The sequence below is a fragment of the Ursus americanus genome, chromosome 21 (genome assembly GCF_024610735.1).
Source record: "Ursus americanus isolate L20-20 chromosome 21, mUrsAme1.1.p, whole genome shotgun sequence".
Classification (NCBI taxonomy): Eukaryota; Metazoa; Chordata; class Mammalia; order Carnivora; family Ursidae; genus Ursus; species Ursus americanus.
In genome coordinates this window covers 18,026,259-18,041,686 of record NC_142147.1, presented here as the reverse complement: position 1 = coordinate 18,041,686, position 15,428 = coordinate 18,026,259, and the positions used below count along the sequence as shown (strand labels likewise).

The 15,428-nt window shown below is 41.4% G+C and overlaps 1 protein-coding gene across 3 annotated transcripts in view; it reads left to right on the top strand.

Annotated features, from left to right (window-relative positions):
• Nucleotides 1-15,428, top strand: part of CDH8 (cadherin 8) — a 354,935-nt gene that overhangs the window by 11,588 nt on the left and 327,919 nt on the right. For all 3 annotated transcript variants that reach the window (XM_087870475.1, XM_087870474.1, XM_045806927.2), the window contains exon 3: nt 3,752-4,202. In XM_087870475.1, the coding sequence (XP_087726601.1) occupies nt 3,951-4,202 (252 nt within the window). In that variant the 5' untranslated portion in view covers nt 3,752-3,950. The remainder of the gene's footprint in view (nt 1-3,751; nt 4,203-15,428) is intronic.

Genomic DNA, 15,428 nt, shown 5'->3' with positions numbered 1-15,428 from the left:
TTCCATTTTAAAATAGATACTAAAAAAATAACTAAGACTGCTTCAATAAAATTTTAAGTAATAGCACAAGTGGTTTAAGAGTTTGGCAAAGCCTGAGAGAGGAGTATATGAGTGTGCTAGAAGTTCTGTGCGGGGGACGGTAGTGGCAATGACCAGTATGGATGAAGAAGGGTTTCCGTAGAGTTGGGATAACTGCTCCCCAGAGCTCTGCCACCATCTGTAGGACACTGACCAAATCATTCCTACTTTCTCTGAAAAATGAGGAGTTGCATTGGAATAGCACTGTCTCCTATATCCTGTCCGCGGGATGGCCCATATTTCTATTCCCCCCAAGTCTTAGAGAAATCAAACATGCTCTTCTCTTCACAAAGGACTGGATACCCTAATTGACAGGTACTCTGTGGAGACCATGAGTAGGATGAATTTGGTGGGTAGGGAGCAGATGCTCAGATCATAGATTAGAAGATCTAGTAAGTAATGATTTGCCAACTGCCCGAGGTCCTGGATTAGTCGGTGGTTTTGTTCTTGTTCTTTGCCTGACCTAAATGCCCTTTCACACTTACCTGCTCCCCAGTAAGGTAATTCCTTCTCAACATTCAGATGCCACTTCCTCCAGGAAGCCTTCATTAATGCTGCCAAGATGAGTGGCATACCCATCACTTGGTATTTCCCTAACCCTTCTCAGCCTGCAGTTCAATGAATATTGTCTCTGTTTCCTACTCTGTACCCATTAGACTCTTCGTTTCCTGAAGAGAAGAGCACTGACCTGTTTGACCATCTCCAGTGCCTGACAGTCAGTATACACGCATCAAATATTTATATAATGAGAGAAGGGGTTTGTTAGGAAAGAGAATTTTGGAGTTAGATTACCTAGATTCAAATAATGGTCTGCTCCTTGCTGGAGGTGGGTTTTTTTGTTTTTTGTTTTTCTTTTTTTTTTTTTTGGGGGGGGGCAAGTTCTTTAATAATTCTGTGCCTCAATTTTGAACAAAACAGTGTGAGGAACAGTAAGCTTTATCTAACTGTAAGAGACTGTGTGAATGGGTACTATTTTTGGCACACATTCCTTTATTAATGCATCCTTTCTAACAAATCTATGTCATTGTGTACAGTTATTTATATAATTGGGTTTGTTATCACTTTTCACCTGATTCCAGTAGGTTCAGGTAGAGTACCCCTCATGTCACATTCCGTCCTGGGTGCCCCTTGGTGGCTGCCATCAAGGAAGTGTCTATTATGTGTTTAAAATGGGATTAAGTTTTCTTATCCCAGAATCATTAACAACAGAGCAGATGCCAGAATATACTTTCAGAGTATTTGGCACAATTTAAAAATAATTGTACATTCAAGCCTTTCCTAATTGCTTTAACAAGATTACCTCTTTTCATCCTCAAAATAAACCAGTTAGGTATTATTATAGTTGTTGCTGTTATTGTTGGTAGTTGGCCCCCAGATATAACACTGGTAAGTGCAGCTCTTTAACCAGAATTCAGTCCCTAGGCAGGCTGATGCTGGAGGAAACCCAAAACCCACGCAGGCTTCTTGTCTTTGTGGCACTCAGTCCGAGAGAAGGGCATGCATGGTTTTGAGCATTCAGGGATGGCCTGTCACACAGAAGGTGAATTTGGAAAGAATACAGCCTTTTTCTTGAGAGGCTGAGGCTGAGGCTACATGGCCAGGATAAGTTTCCCTTTCCTCCCCAGCACCACCTACACCCTCCCACATCCCACCTTCCGGAAGGTTTTGGAGTGCCTCCTGTCACTCTTGCACCTTGTATTCTCCTCTTGTAGAGGTCACACACCTGAACCCTCTGCTCTTTCATTTAGCCTTTTTACCAAAGTCTCCCAAGGGCAGGGACCATGTCGACAGCACCTTCAGGGTCTGACTTAGGAAAACCACAAGAACCGCAGTTCAGTGAGTGCTTCCCATGGGCTCCTGCTGCTTCATAGGAGTGTTGATTCTGACACACTCTCCTGCCTGGAGGACGTATTATTGCCATTTTGCAGAAGAGAAAACTGAAGCTCAGAAAACTTAATGTATCCCGTCCGCTATGACAGAGACAGCAAGTGGGGCAAGCTGGGACCCTGTGTAGGCGAGGGCCAGGTAGATGATGGCCATGCTGTAAATGCTGCTTAAATAAATAAGTGGTTTGACAATTCAGAAAGCTTTGAATTTTGTTTTAAATTTGAAGCCTGCAAAGGTCTGCTCTCACATTGGCATGAGAAAGGTCTTGGTGGAAATGGGGTCTTCCTTTTGTGTGCGGCCGTTGCAGAAGTAGAGGACATTGTTCTTGGCTCTTGTTTTCTCTGAGCTAGTTTCCTATGGAAAGCTTTTCTTCTCTTCACTTTCCACAACTGCTGCTTGCAAAGCTGATTCCCCTAGTGCTCATCAGGGTGGGGCCAGCTGGGGTATACAGTCCTGGAGATTGAGCTGGGCCCCGGCAAAAGGTGACAAGCGGGTGATTCGTCTGGCCATATTGTTAGATCAGATATGGCCTGTGTTTGCAGCAGAATCCGGGTCTGCCATTTCAGCTGGCTTCACGAAGGCCACTCACTGGCCCAGCCAATGTTAATGACTTTCTTGCTTTTCCATTCTGAGCCAGAATGGAACCAGGGACCTAGGGGTGAAAGGTTCCCTACCCCATTACGAATTCCTTGAGCCAAACTGATCCCGATGGTGTCTTGAGGAATTATTTTCCCATTTAACCTAATTCAGCAAGGCTTCTCTCTGGGATCTGCGGTGAACATTATTTCTTTAAAAATATTTTTTTTTTTTTTTGAGAGGGAAGAAACACATTTTCCACGCTGAAGGTAAGCCAAAAATGTATTTGACACCTCAGGTAAAGGGGAATTTTTTGCCCATCCCTTTCTGATTCTCCTCAATTGGAAATTGTATTTTTACCATATTTCATTCCCAACGGAGCTTTTCATAATTTAAATCTCCTGTTCAACTGTACATTTAGAATGGGAGCCCTGACACCGTCCTGATTATAGCATACATGCTGGACATCAGAATTTCTCTCTGGGAGCATTCTAATTTTATTCACTCATTATTAGCATCCTGGCAGAGAATTGCATTCTGCACCCTGAACTGGGCTGTCCCTTCTGATGCCTTGTGGCAACGAAGACTGTAAAAATGGGAAATTCCCTTTCCCATTCTCATGTGTAAATTAAAAAAAAAAATTCCCCATTAGAGGCTAGTTTCTTCATATAACTTTGCTTAGAGTGAACTAGGACCCATCTTTACATCAGAAGAGAGAAAGGGAGGGAGGGAGGAAGGATGAGAGGAAGGATGAGAGGAAGGAAGGAAGGAAAGGAAGGAAGGAAGGAAGGAAGGAAGGAAGGAAGGAAGGAAGAAAGGGGCTTGCAGTCTCTACAGCACTACGACGGGGCTATGTTGCACGTGCCTCAACTTGCATTACAAAAAAAAAAAGGGACGGTGAGAGAGGAGGGGAGGAAGAGAGGGAAGGAGGGAAGGAAGAGAGGGAAGGAGGGAGGTAGAAAGGGAAAGAACTTCTGTTACTTAAGTGGTTTGTGATAAGCAACACAGATACAAAATAAATACTAAAATCTAAGTGAAGCTTCAAAAAACTAAGAGGATCTAGTAGTTCTGACTCCTCAGCTCTACTTTCCTAACTCAAGAGTTTGGGAAATGCCGGCTGTTGTTCATTTAGGTACTTTTAAAAGTCAGTGATTTCGTTTTAAGACCTGTTGCCCTGGACCTTTAGCTTTCTCTCTCCTTGTTTTTGCAGGCAATTTCAATGAAAAGGAACACCAATGGATCGTAGTCCTAGAAAAGCGGCTTAGATGATGTCTGCTTCCTGTGCTACAAACACGTGGCAGAGCTGTAAGTAAGTGCTCCACACTGCATGATGAATTGGATGGCTGCAGACCGGAGGCAAAAAAAATAATTGTCTCATTTTCGTGGTGATTTGCTTAACTGGTGGGACCATGCCAGAACGGCTAGCGGAAATGCTTTTGGATCTCTGGACTCCATTAATAATATTATGGATTACTCTTCCCCCTTGCATTTACATGGCTCCGATGAATCAGTCTCAAGTTTTAATGAGTGGATCCCCTTTGGAACTAAACAGGCTGACTGAAGAACAGCGGATTTTGAACCGCTCCAAAAGAGGCTGGGTTTGGAATCAAATGTTTGTCCTGGAAGAGTTTTCTGGACCTGAACCGATTCTTGTTGGCCGGGTAAGCTACGTTTTTAAGATCCCAGTTTCAGGATCTGTTTCTCCTCTTCAGATCTTTAACATGAGACTTGTCAGAATTGTTGGCACACTTAGCTGTAGTACTTCAGGCCAGATGGTTAGTTTAGGTACCTATTGGTTTCTTCAGGAGTACGGATAATCCCACCGTAACAGTTTTAAATGTACACAGACTGCTCTTCTGGTGAAGGCTGGTCTCCCCCATCCCTTCCACCCCGTCAGGTACAATAATACTCGTGTAATGCATGTACACATCAGCTTTTCTTTCTCATTTCCTACAAGAAGGTCTGCACGCCCAACTTTTTCTCTAGCTTAAGTATTTGGAAGACGTGTACATATTTGTTCTGTTAGAATTTCTACGACCTCAATTCCTAAGATGTGGCTTGTTTCATTTTGTTTTGAGGCCATGTATCTCCTGTTGCAGGTAGATTTTTCTCCTTTTTTGTTTCAGTTTGGTGGTTTGATTGTTTCCGTCATTAACCAAGGATAGAGAGAGGGAGATTCTTGGAGTGGATGCTTCACAGCGGTTTGTACTGTAATTCAATACAGTTTGCAAGAGGAGACTAGTTCATTCGTCGTCACATGGGATCAAACGTATACAATCTGAATTTCCGATAGTACTATGTGTACGTGTGTGCGCGCGGGTGGATTTCCATTTGGTTTTGTTGTTGTTGGCAGGTTAGACAAACGTTCCTTGTGTAGATAAGTGTTTTCCAAAATCACACCGTTGGTGATTGAGAATGATACATACCTTTTCCTCAGAAGTGTCCATAGGCTTCACACACGATCATCATAGGTAGAATTCCAATTATAAGCCTGCGAATGGCTGATTTTCCTAAGTCAGATTAAGAAGTGAATTGTGTCAGTATTACTCATTTCCCAAAAGCAGGGATTTAGAATAAAATAGGAAAAGAATGAAATATTGATCTTTAAGACCCGCGTTAACTCTTCGTGTTTTCCCGGGAACTTCTGAGTACATTTGTGCTTCTGCCTCATTGTCTGGCAAAGCAAATTGAGACTCTCCAAGGATTATGTTTTCTCATTCCATAGAGTTAGTCTCCTTGGGCAAAGGAAACCTGGAGGAGGAGATACCATGACCCACTCAGGATTTATGAGGCCCTCTCTATGTGTCTGACCCTCTTTTAGGCTGGTGGGAGTGTATCAATGAACAAAGCCATGATCCTGGTCTTCAAGGAGCTCACGCTCTGGCCAGTGTTGAGTGTGTATTATGCATTGACCACTAATATGAGAGCACTTTGTGGGCACCATCTTATTTGGTTCTAACAATAGCCTCCCCCCCATTTCTGTGTATATGTATGTATGTATTTATGTGTATATATACATACACATAGACAAACAATATGTGTGTCGAGTAGGTCTACACACCTTTTTTCATATGTCTAAAATACAAAAATCACTGAAAGATTTTTTTTTTTTTGGTATGCCTGATATGAACTCAGGTAGCAGAACTGACTTGAGGCTATTTGTAGTCATAATGCATCCCATTACTGTGATCGTCGATGTACTTCCTGGCAGAAATGTTAATGTGCTTGAATACAGGGTGCTGTGCACCATACAGTTGATGTACCTTCGTATGTTTCTACATGTGAAAACTTCTGAGAATTTCCAAACACATCTGGGCCAGTGGGTTCTGAATATGGGCTTCTGGACCAGCATTATGTTTTTTGTTTTGTAAGTACAGAAACTGAGGCTTAGACGGATTAGTAAAGCAAGATCATAGATCCAGGAAAAGTTCTGAGTTTGAATCAAGTTGGGGATTCCCAAGGCCATAATTTTACCCACCGTATTCTATTACAATTTAGTAACTAGCGGCCATGTGTTTAAACCATCATTTGCACTTAAGATTGATTGAATACAGGGATGCCTGGGTGGCTTAGTCATTAGAACATGTGATCTTGATCTCGGGGTTGTGAGTTCAGGCCCCACCTCAGGTGTAGAGATTACTTAAAAATAAAATCTTTAAAAAACAAATAATAAATAAAATCTTAAATAATTTTTTTTTAAAAATAAGGAGTTATTTTTAAATAGGAATGGAATAGAGCATCCATAAAGTCCTCCTTCCTGGATGTTTAGAACTTCAGCCCGCCCACAGACAGGTCATTTTTCTACCATAGGAAATTCTAGATCTACAGGCATATGCATACATGCATAATTGGTGAATATTTTCTCACCGTTTGTATTATTTCTTTATGGAAGTATATCACTGTGATTGTATCTTATATAATATAAATAACGGAACATGCTATGCCCAGGAGGACTTTCCACATTTGTCTGAATAGAAAAAGTAATTAAACTGGGGTTTGCTTTGGATTCATAGGAGTCTGATGACTAATTTTAACTTTGTTCTTTAAATTAAGTAATGGAGATGGAAGCAAACAGCCAGGCATTCAGCATTGATTTGTGACTTAGTAATATTCAAGGCATTTATCCTTCTTTAAATCATAGAAATGTTGCTAGTGAACCCTAAGATTTTGAAATGGCCAAAATGCTCCTGAGTCTTTATGACTGTTTTTATGAATTAACTCTTTCTCTCTCCTCTCCTCTGGCCAGTTCACAAACAGTTGTTAAATCAGAGTTAAACTTATTTTCTGAAGAAATTGCTGCAAACATTTCCAATCATACATATTTCCCCTTAAAGAAAATTGCTCCTGAAATATTATAGCTTAGGCTTTGAGACTCCTGGGTTGTCGTGAAGCCAAAAATACATTTCAGGTGACTGTGTCAGATTATAAGTCAGGCTGAGTGTGGGGATGATCCGTATCCAGGTGCCCACCGGTGCTTTACGGTGTTTTATCTCTCTGCACACTCTTCCACCTCCAGCTTGAAACCACTTCATTGCTGAGCTTCTCCCCAGGAACTGGCCGACGAGCATTCGTTACTTAGGAGCATACCTACTCTTTAAAAGGCCCTCCTGTGAATCACGGTGGCGGGGGCCTCGGCGCCGCAGGCTGAGTTCAAGCTCAAGGGCAGAGCCAGTTTTTGAGTGATTGGCTTTTCAGAGCTTCACATACACCTTCATATCGTCCGTTGAGTGTTTTTGCTCTATGGGTAGACAGCTGGGTGCAGAGAAAGAACAAGCCCTCGAAGATGCAATCTCCACAAGTTTGAACTTTGGCTTTGCCACTTTCTGAGTGTTCACCCTGGGGAAGTTACTAGAAGTCTTCAAAGGCTATCCAAATAAATAAGGGTCAAAATCGTGTATGCGTAGTCTCTATACATAGTAATTGTAGCCATGATTCTATTCTTTTTTTAAATGATTGATTATTTTGGGGGGAGGGGTAAGGTAGGAGGAGGGGCAGAGGGTGAAAGACATAAGCAGACTGCACTGAGCGCAGAGCCTGATGTGAGGCTTGATCCCAGGACCCTGAGATCATGACCCAAGCCAAAATCAGGAGTCGGATGCTTAACTGACTGAACCACCCAGGCACTCCCATGATTGTATTCTTAATTGTGTGTGTCTGTGTGTAGTTCAGTGATGGACAGATAGTTACATCACCAGGTGAGCAAAAGATAGTGGGAGCCCAAGAAAGAGTCCTTTCAGTTACCCCAGATTGCTTTAGGTGGAGGTGAGATTTAGGTGTGTTTGGAAGGTTGAAGGATGACTTGTCACTTAGACCGAGATGGGGTAGAGTGGGAACTTAGATATCCTAGTTGGACAGAGGGTTTATGCAGTGTCGTGGGGATAGGGCAGGACTACTGAGGGTCACCTTGGTTAGAAGCAGCACCGCTGTATATTTCTTGTTGAATTAAAATGAAGTTGAAAGTCATTCACAGAGAACACTCCCTGTCCCATTCTGTCTAAGAAATAAATGCCCTCCCTCTAATATTTCGTATCTCTTGACCGTGCTTTATTTTTTCTTCTTCCTGATGATCATTGTCTCACGTATTCCATACATAGTCTATGCTTTGTCTTATTTACGATTTGTCTCCTTCTACAATGCATGTTCTGCAAAGAAAAAGGATTTTTGTCTCCTTTGTTTTTCACTATATATCCCCAGAACCTAGAATACTGCCTACATATAGGAAGTGCTCACTAAATATTTTGCATAAATAAATGAACGAGTAATTCACCTAAATAATGGAAGAATTTGTCAAAAAGTCGTATAAATCCAGTAAGATTTAATACAAATGGTGTTTTTCAATAAAGGGGACCATGCATTGGGTTCACGTTCCCCCTTCATATCCGTACTTTCTAGACCAGCTAGGTAGTTTAAACATTGTTCCCACTTACTGATTTTAAAAGTCTTTCCTGGGGTGCCTGGGTGGCTTAGTGGGTTAAGGGTCTGACTCTTGGTTTCGGCTCAGGTCATGATCTCATGGGTCCTGAGACTGAGCCCCGTGCTGTACTCTGTGGGGGAATCAGCTTTAAGATTTTCTCCCTCTCCTCTTCCCCCGACTTGTGCAAGCTCTCTCTCTCTCTCTCAAGTAAATAAATCTTTAAAAACAAATCAAAGTCTTTCTTTGAGTTAGTGATAATGGATAACTTGCTAAAACAGCTCTTTCTGAGCAGGCTGCCCGATCCCCATTGTGGAGGCTGTGTCCCGTACCAGTGGTGTGAGGCAGAGCAGATGGCGATCCTGCTGTATTCTCATCCATCTGCAAACTTACGTTTGTGTTGATGGTACAAGGCACATCAGAACTCTTCTCTCTGAATTTCTGAAAAATACTAGCCAAAAAGACTCCGCTCCCGATGCTAGTTCTTTGCGGAACACGTGGTTCAGACCCTGTTCTACACATAAATACTTAGCATTCCACATTGTTCAGGACCTCCAGCATTGACTCTCTCTGCCAATTCTGGCAGAGAATAAGGTGGTACATGGGACCCTTCGTCCTATATGCTTATGTGTTCTTGTCTTAGAAGAGAGAGAGAGAGGAAAAAATCCGTGATGATTTTCATACATCTTGCAACTAAGACAAAAAAAAAAAAAAATCACGTCCTTTGGATGTAATGCATATGAGGTGAACAGCTTGATGTCATCATGGGAGCCCTATGCTGTGAGCCCCAAGGATGATTGATCAAGTCATTCTACAAATGTGTATTGTATTGAGCACTTACTATCTCCTAAGCATTGTGGCCAGTAGATTCTCCACTCTGAGCAAATTCAAATCCACACTCTGTCCTGGAACTAATGGGGTACTGTGGGGAGACAGACATTAGGAAGATAGTCCTGAAAACGAATGTCACATTAAAACAGAGATAAGTACTGCGAAATAAAGGAATATGATTCTATGGAAGCCCATACACGAGAAGCTGGTCTATTCTGTGGGATGTAGAATCTTCGCTAAGGAAATAGCCCGTGAACCAGAGAAGTGGAATGCAGGGATGAAAAGAGACAGCATTCTAGCAGAGGCAGTAGCATGAGCAAGGATATTTTAAGAGCTGAGAGAGGGTCAGGATAACTGAGACAGAGAATGAAGGTTGGCATCTTTGAATCACAATGGAAAGATGGGCAGGATCTCTTGGAGATCTGACTTTTTTTCTTTTTCACCTCTGCTATGGAGGAGCTGGAAGCGAACGTCCTATAGCCTCTCTTGGGCAGTTTCCTCACTTGTAATGGAATAGTGGATTATGAAATTATATTTAAGATACAAATCCCTATGGAACAGGAAAAGAAAGCAATATAAGAAAAATGAGTGTAGCATCTATTGATTTTCTGCCCGGGTTCCTTTAGCTCTTGTTCTGTGGTCTGTGATCCTCAGTTCCTCATATTGCTTTATTTTGGGAAAAACCAGTTTGCTCTCCAGGTGGTCAGAGATCTATCCTAAATCCTCTCTCTTACATAAACTCCTCTGCTCTCTTTCTTCCCTTTTCCCCTCCTACCTGGGCTTCTGAGCAGTTCCTTATTTGGATATAAGTCTACTGCTGGTGATGCCACATCTATTTATAATCCTCTCCCTCCAAGGCACTGACTCATTTTCTCTCTTTAAATTTGACCTTCTAACCTTCCCTCTTCTCTCTCACTTGGAAATCGTTTGGGTGGTGCTTAGTATGAAGGACACGGGATGCCAAATAATTACACTGTATTACAGTTTACGGTGTCAGCGGCCGGCGAGAAAATTGCACTTGACATGCCATTATTTTTGCTGGCCGTTTGCATGTAAAGAGCACTGGGCTACGCAGCCACAGCCGAATTGTATCCTCGGTCTTGCGAGAACAATTCACTGTCAGTTCCGTGAAGCCTCTGCCTACTCAGACAGAGCCTGTGCACCCATAATTTGGCAGGAATGCAAGTCAGCATCGTGCATCTCAATCTGGAGAAACGAGAGTTTTTTGCCTCTTGCCCAGTGTCCCGACTTAGAAATAGCAGGCATCCCAGAGCTTTGGGAAGTCTTTTGACACTGATGTAAATAAATGAAATAGTATTAGTCATGTAGGTCAGCAGAAACTCTAAATGCACACCCATGCACACACACGTGTGTACAAGCACATGTGTATCTATCAGCTGAGTTTGTGCCGCAGTAAAATCCCAAACCATCTCCTAATCCTTCCTCTCTGTAGCTCTAGACATTCACCCTTTTTGCTTCATTCCATACCTAGGGGCCAGGTGAGAGGATGGATAATTTGTGTTTATCTCTGCAGATACTCTGAGAAGTATATTCACTCAGCCTTCGTAAAAGAAGAGTCTTGAATACATCCTCAATCTTAGGGTCATCTCCTTGAGGCGGGTATATTTTTCCCACTTGAAGCAAATGATTGTAGTCATATGTTGATGGGTGAAAAGCCAGATTATGTAATCCTATTTTTTAAAAATAGATTTTATTTATTTATTTGACAGAGACAGCGAGAGAGGGAACACAAGCAGGGGCAGAGGGAGAGGGAGAAGCAGGCTTCCTGCTGAGCAGGGAGCCTGATGTGGGGCTCGATCCCAGGACCCTGGGATCATGACCTGAGCCAAAGTCAGACGCTTAACGACTGAGCCATCCAAGCGCCCCATATGTAATCCCAGTTTATAAATAAATGACAACAAGGTAATCAGTATCAAAAAAAACCAAAACCCAAAACAAACCCCAAACACAGCGCTGATTTCTATCACAAGTATAAAGCTAAACCTCATAGGGAAGAATTGGGGAAACATAAATGCTGCACACCCAAGAAGGCTTTCCTAGTATATTCACATAGCAGAATACTCCGAATCATTAAAAATTATCAGGATTTATAACATGGGAACATGGTTGCAGCTGAATAAATACCAGAAATAAGATACAAAATGTGTATGGACTATAATGAAAAAGTGCATGTGTGATATGAACACAGTGCCTGGCATATATCTATTAAGACATGATTGTGCACCTGAAAAAATACACATATTCCATCATTTACAAAAGCAATAAACCTCTGTGTACTGATCCCCCGATCCTCCATATTCAGAAATGTTCACCGTTGTGCTATGTTTTCTGAAGTTACTCCCCTTGCTCCCCTGAGAACAGCAATACTCTTGATTTTAAAAATTAATGTAGGAAGAATCCTAATCATATGTATAAGCACTACCCATTGTTTCTGACAAAAAAAAAATTCCCAAATTGGAAAAAACATAAGACTAAATGATAAGTATACGACCCGCATAAAAAACAAAGAAGTTAATTTGTGATATTGACTCATATTAATAATGGTACCAAATATTAATAAAGTGGAATCTGTAAGAAAATATTCAAACTTTTCCCCCCAGTTTATGTGATTGGATTATCAGTTTATTTTCTTTACATTTTTACCCATCTTATTTTCTAGGATGTGCTATTATTATATTATAAAACATTATAAAATACAATGAGAGAAAAATGAATAACAATGTTCTATCATTTGATTTTTCTTAAAATCAACACTGTCTATTCATAGCATATTCTTGGAGACCATTATTCAGTTTGAATCTCATTTGGTAAATGTAATCGTATCTAAATACTTGGAAGGACAATCTCATCAATTAATAAATTAAAGAGCTAGAAATATTTAATCATTTTTACAACACTAGAAGAGAGAATGCACAGCCATAGCCCTGCTCCCCTGCTAAATGTACTTAAATGACTTTCATTACCATGGAACAGACCAAATACTAACCAGAAATAAAGGGTTTATATTTGAACTCGAAATGGGAAACTGTGTTTGTAATGTTTAAGTGTTATAGTCAGACTGCGTGCTGCTTGTAACTTTTCAATAAATAAGAATAACCTGGAAAAGAAATTTACGGAATCCTGTTATTTAAGAAAGATAAAAGCATTACAGCATTTACAGGGTTTCTTTTAGTCTGGGTGTGTGTGTTTTCTTAAGCAGTAGTTTCTTTAATATTTTAGCATTTTCCTTCCGTACCTATCATTAACCTTAAAAATAAAACTGCCAGTTATCCAGTTATTTGACCAGCAAAAGATGGGTTTATTCGGGAATAAAAGAGAATTGCAAGGTGGGATGAGCGAGCTGTGGTAACACCAAAGATCAGTCCAGAAAACAAAGGAGAGGTGCCTCTTTTGTAGAGGAGACGGGGAAGCTAGAAAGGCCCTTATAAACAAAAAGGCCATTGGAGTAAACTGGGAGTTAAAAGTATGGTCACTTTCATTGGCCGAGTTGTTGCTGGGACAGGAGGTAGGTAAGACTTTCTTCCTCCTGCTGAGATAGTAAAGCAGTATCCATGTACAAGGCCCATCTCTTCCTGTCGGGTCTGCAGTTGACCATGAGTGTTAGGGTGTAAGAGCTCCCCTGCTGAGCCTCTTGACTCCATTTTAGGGAGCTTTCCTTTTATCAATTTTCACAATATCATTTCCATTATAGCTAACTTAAACTCAGCTCCTATACCCTCTCCCTCTCTCTTTTTCTCCCCCCAACCCAGCATAATTTGGTCATGCATTCCTGTCCCTAAGTCTTTGAATATTTTGAAATATAGTGATGACAGTCTTGTCAATATTCAGATATTGGAATATTTAGTTACAGTGTGGGCATGCTTTCTCATTAGCTATGACCACCTCACCTAACATTTCAATACAGTTAGGAGTCCTCTTAGATCTTATATCTGGCAAGAGAACTATTATTTACTACATTCTTGTTACGAAAAGTGAGGGTCTGCAGACCAGCCACAGCACCTGGGAGGTAGTTAGAAATGCAGAATTTCATTCACCTTCTGTATACCTGATTTACTGAATCAGACTCTGCATTTTAACAGTTTCCCCAGGTAATTCCTCTGCACATTAAACATTAAAATAACACACACACACACACACACACACACACACACACATTCAATCAATCCTCAGTCAATCCCAGGATAGCATGAATCATGCTTTTTGTTCTCTGTATCCAGCCTGAGTAAATTTGGAATACCACTTAATTAAAGAAATGGGTCATGGGGACTGATGTTTGGAAGAGTTTTAGGCAAGGTATTGGGTAGGAGCCACAGTGTATTTCATTTGAACCCCATGTGGTAGGTGCCCGATACTATAGGCTGTGACATCAATTTGCAGATGGAACTCCTCCGTAGTGCAGGTGATGGCAGAGGTAACAGTCTGTGGACCCCTCAAACTGGATTAGTTAATAGGAACCATCCCCCTGCTCAGATCCATGGAATCCGTTTTCTCTGCATGTATTTACCACAATGTGGCAGATGTGCTTTGAAATCTGCAGAGTATCAAATGTCACTGGGCTTCCATGGGAGACAATAGCGGAATCCAGATGAGCCCGATCAGAAGGGCTGAGGGATATTGGGAACCAGCAGGGAATAAAACACTAGATGCATATTTCTATTTCTCTCTAATCCTAAAAATGCCCAGCTGTGTTGCCTAGATCTCTTTTTGTTGTGAATCCATGTCGGAGACTATGAGATTGATGACATGGTGTGGGGACATTGAAGTGGGGGAGAAAAGGAGATTTGTAAGTAACCAAAGCAAACTGATCATATCTATTGAGTGTTTACTATGTGGTAGACACCTTATGAAGTTTGCTTGTTCAGGCCTACCAGAAACCCTCAGGAAGGCATCATTATCCGCATTGCCAGCTTGGGAGAGCTCAAGGGAAGACTTATTTCTGTTAGCAGCTACAGATTAGACACACAGTGAGTACGTGATGCAGCAGGAGTCAAGCCTGGACAGGGGGACCCCAGAGCTTGTTCCTGTAACCATGGTAACCTGTGGCCTCTTTTGAACCCCATGTGGGAGGTGCTCAGTGAGCTCAGCTGCCACCCCAGTTTGCAGATGAGAAAAGTGAGTCTCACTGAAGGTAATCAAGTTGTGGTCTCATGACTAGAATGTACAATTCAGTAGGATTTGCATATACGTTTCGAGATGTCTAGCTGATTGCAAAACCACTCTCCCTATTGGTTGGCATGCATCTTTATGTTTTGCTCGTGGCAGAGAGAGGCAGATATAAAGCCCTTGAGAGAAGAAAAACATTCTTGAGGCTTATGCATGTGGTGGCTCTGTTATATTTCCTTTATAGAGAGGCGAATGCCACAGTTTGGGTCTGGGCAGGGCTGGTGCCATGTACTAAGTGATTTGTGGGTTAGTCTCCTACTACAGGGTAGTGTGATATTTGTCTTTTTTGCTTTCTCATTTTTATGCATACATTTAAAATAAATATGATAATGAAGTAAGAGAGTAGTGATGGAAAGGGAGTAGCAGGAGAATATTTGTATTGACCACTTCAGGCATCTTGCTCAGTGCCTTAAATATATTGACAGATGTTATTCCCACCATTTTGTGGATAAGAAAATTGAGACTTTTGCATTAAATTAAATTTTCACTGTTTAGGTGACTGTGTGCAATGATTCTAGCTTTTTTTTTTCCTGAGTTGGGTAGAGTTCTGCATGACTCAAGCTCTAACATTACATTAGAGAGCTCTCTGGAAACTTTGACCATGACTGGGCAATTTTGTGGGCTCCTTAAACTGAGAATCACCAGACAGCAGAAAGAACAGTGGGATGGTTGAGTGGAATAAAAAATAAATTCCTGTACGATAGACAGGAACTAAAAGAAGACAAAAAGCTTGTACCCTCTAGCTGCTTGAAGTAATTGTGTTAATGCTGAATAATTTATTAACAATTCCCTGTACAATTGGAACTGAGCTGATGGACAATATTACCAAGGCTCCAGGGGTGGGATCTGTAATTTACTTTTCTCTTTGCGGTGACTTCCCTGATTCCTCTTGAAACTCCAAGGGTCTTTTTCCAAATGGATATGGGCTTCTCTGTTTCTTTCTTCCTTCCTCCCTCTTGCT